We start from the raw sequence: 3,613 nt of genomic DNA on the forward strand, positions 1-3,613 counted from the left end.
ATTATCTTCTTTTATGTTCCATAGTTTATGTTGGGCCGTTGTAGCCTAAACGTTTATGTGTAATAAATTTTATGTTGAATCAAATAAAATATTTCTTTCTAAAGCTACTATTTGTAATGTCTACTTACTACTTTCTCATTTAACACAAAAATAGTTTTAAATAATCTTTTGGGGGTATTTTCACAGCTAAATGTAATTTGCGATTAATTAGATTAATGAATCGACACATCATGTAATTAATTAAATAAAAAATTTTAATCGACTGACAGCCCTAATTGTAATATATAAACCCTAACGTAAAAAAAACAGTTAATCTTAAAAAAAAAATAAAGCATATGCATAAACCCAAATAGAAAATAAAACCGTTTTTGAAGAAGCATGTGTCCTAAACTCCTGAAACATTGGTGTCTCTTGTTTTAGAGCAGTCACTGCAATTTATGAAAGAAATCAATTACATTTACATTTAGTAAAAGTAATTCAGTAATAACTTTGGGGTTATTTCACGTTGCCTAAGAAATAATCAAACATAGATTTAATATAACAACAAATAAATGTGCAATGTAAAAACATAACAATACTATGTATGCTTTCATCAACATTGCATCAAAAAAAGTCAATTAAATATTATTTTAAATAATTTAAATAGCATTTATGCTGGTAAGGGTAAGGTTTTTGACCTGTCCCTCACTATGATTTTTATTTTTCAGCAGGACTTTTAATTTGCAAAATTATATAAAAATTACATTTGCATATTGTTCTAAATATAGTCTCATTGTTAAGAAATGTTTTTGGCATAAGTATGCATTTTTCCTATAAAATATAAATCATTTTATTGGTGTCCCCTGATTTCATGTCAACCCTGTTACCCTCATTAAAAAACCCTTGTAAAATAATGTACAATCCACTTTTAGGAGGTTATCATCTCTCAACCAGGATTTCTACACTTAAAACACAAGCATGTTTCTCTCTCACTTCTATAATGTTCTATTTTTTGATGATTTATGAGGCTTGACTGAGCACCATGCAGTGTTATTACATTTTTAAAATGTAAATTTAAACAATTATTTTGTACATTTAATATAATCAATATGTACACATAAAATCCTTTTAAAGTGTACAATATGTGCTTTTGTGAACTTGACTATTAGATAGCAATTAGCAAATTTGTTTGAAGTCATCAAACCCGTTAATTTTTAGAGGAACAGGTTTTGACGTGGGTAACAGGGATGATATAGATTAGGTGTCGCCCTGTTTTAAGATTGTCTGTGTAAAATTCAAACATTTTAAAAGTCACCCTCGGTAAATTATTGAGCTAATGCCTATATCATTCAGTGGCATATGAATTCTAATTAAATTATAGTATCTAGTGACGCTTGTGTCAGTAACAGGATTGACAAATATAGCAAACATGAGGTAGAAAAATAGTCATAAAATAAATGACATAGCCTGAGATGGCACAAAACAATTTCTTGTCATTTTAAAGTGTCTTCATTTCATGGATATTTAAAAAATGTTGATTAAACATTTTATTTTTCACTATTTCCGAGTGGAAAAGGCACCGATTTCATGGAATGACCCTTTGGTTTTTATCATCAAACCCGTTAATTTTTAGAGGAACAGGTTTTGACATGTGGGTAAGAGGGATGATATAGATTAGGTGTCGCCCTGTTTTAAGATTGTCTGTGTAAAATTCAAACATTTTAAAAGTCACCCTCGGTAAATTATTGAGCTAATGCCTATATCATTCAGTGGCATATGAATTCTAATTAAATTATAGTATCTAGTGACGCTTGTGTCAGTAACAGGATTGACAAATATAGCAAACATGAGGTAGAAAAATAGTCATAAAATAAATGACATAGCCTGAGATGGCACAAAACAATTTCTTGTCATTTTAAAGTGTCTTCATTTCATGGATATTTAAAAAATGTTGATTAAACATTTTATTTTTCACTATTTCCGAGTGGAAAAGGCACCGATTTCATGGAATGACCCTTTGGTTTTTATCATCAAAAATCACATATTGATATTCATATTGTCTCCACATTAATAAACACTCACCTGAGAGTCATTTCAGATTTCTGACATCTTCAGATCAGAGGACCTAAAACCTTGATAGACCTAAAACAGAATATCATGAGATATAAAATGTTACATTACAGCAAAAATACAGAGGAATAATTCACTAGAGGTCAATTTCTGTCCCACGTTATACTTTTTTTTTTCTATCATGGTATATACACATGAATGCATTTTGCATTTAGCAGACAAAGTGACTTGCATACAAGAAATACAACCAGGTTTCTAAAAATGGACTCAATTTAAATTTTTTAAATTATTTTGAAAATGAGTAACATTTTTGTAAACTTTTTTTTTAAATAACTTTTTTCTCTTTTTATTTTTAAATATTTTAGTGGCAGTCCTACTTAATTCAGCATTTAAAATATATTTAAAATGTGGCATTATATACCTTGTTTATATAATATATATTTATAATTAAAGATTTAATTATAATAAAATCAAATATTAAAATAAAAATAATCCAAATACTGCAAGGCACTTCAAAATGTACATTTTTAAAATCATTTTTAAAATAATTAACATTTTAAAAGTAATTTTTTATGTGTGTATATATATATATATATATATATAACTTTCCATTTTTAAGCCTATAGTGGCACTTCTAGAATGTAATAATAATTTTAATATATATTAAAATAAAATACAAGTAATTTAAATACTCTCAAATACTTCAAAGAATATCATGGCGTTACTGTGGTGCATGTTCAAAAATCATAGTAAATTCTGAGGTTCTTTGTAGTTAATGCTGTAAAGAGATTTCAGTGTTTTCTGGTTTATCTGCAGGGCGTCTCGTTCAGAAACCTGCTTCTCATCTTCATCACGATAGGAATCTAGACTCCAACCAGACAAACACCGATCCAGAGCATCATTCCTGTGGAGAAACACACACACAGATCATCTGCGTAGACAGAGAGGACGCGCAGCTCGCCGGAGACCTTGACGCTCCTCACAGCGAGGAAGACTTCGGTGGACTGCTGGAGGTGGAGATGAAGCAGAGCTTTCCATCTGAAATCACAGGTCCAGACCGGCAGGAAAACACGGAAACAACAGATGATCCGCGCTGCTCGCAGATGCCTGCAAACACAGACGCATGCGCATACGCGTCTGCGGAAAGCAGCTCATCTGTCGCTGCTAAACAAACATTAAACAACCTCAGCTTTGAGTCCGTAAACCAGAACTCATGGGCCGAGAGAACAGAACCAGACTTCATCCCAACATTTCCGGATGAGAATATAAACCGCAGCTGCGCAGACAGACGCGCATTTGCTGCGAGAGAAGCGGCGCACCGCAGAGAAACGGTGCATGAGAAGTGGTTCATCTGTTTGTTCTGCGGGAAGAGTTTTGACCGCTTCAGTCACCTGCAGATGCACCAGCGCATTCACACCGGAGAGAAACCCTTCTGCTGCGCAACCTGCGGAAAAATCTTCTCACAGCAGAGCAACCTGCGCACGCACCAGAAGATCCACCGCAAGACACGCACGCATATGTAAAAACTAGGGATGCACCGATTGTTTAAAAAAAAAAAAAAAAA

At 32.5% G+C, this 3,613-nt stretch overlaps 1 protein-coding gene across 1 annotated transcript in view; it reads left to right on the forward strand.

The window, feature by feature from the left end:
* LOC107726317 (zinc finger protein 189-like) overlaps positions 1-3,572 on the forward strand; it is a 5,353-nt gene extending 1,781 nt beyond the window's left edge. The window contains exon 3 of the mRNA XM_016535860.1: positions 2,866-3,572. Within this exon, the coding sequence (XP_016391346.1) occupies positions 2,866-3,572 (707 nt within the window). The remainder of the gene's footprint in view (positions 1-2,865) is intronic.
* The last annotated feature ends 41 nt before the right edge of the window (positions 3,573-3,613 follow it).

Source organism: Sinocyclocheilus rhinocerous, unplaced genomic scaffold (genome assembly GCF_001515625.1).
Source record: "Sinocyclocheilus rhinocerous isolate Xijiao unplaced genomic scaffold, SAMN03320098_v1.1 scaffold1598, whole genome shotgun sequence".
NCBI lineage: Eukaryota > Metazoa > Chordata > Actinopteri > Cypriniformes > Cyprinidae > Sinocyclocheilus > Sinocyclocheilus rhinocerous.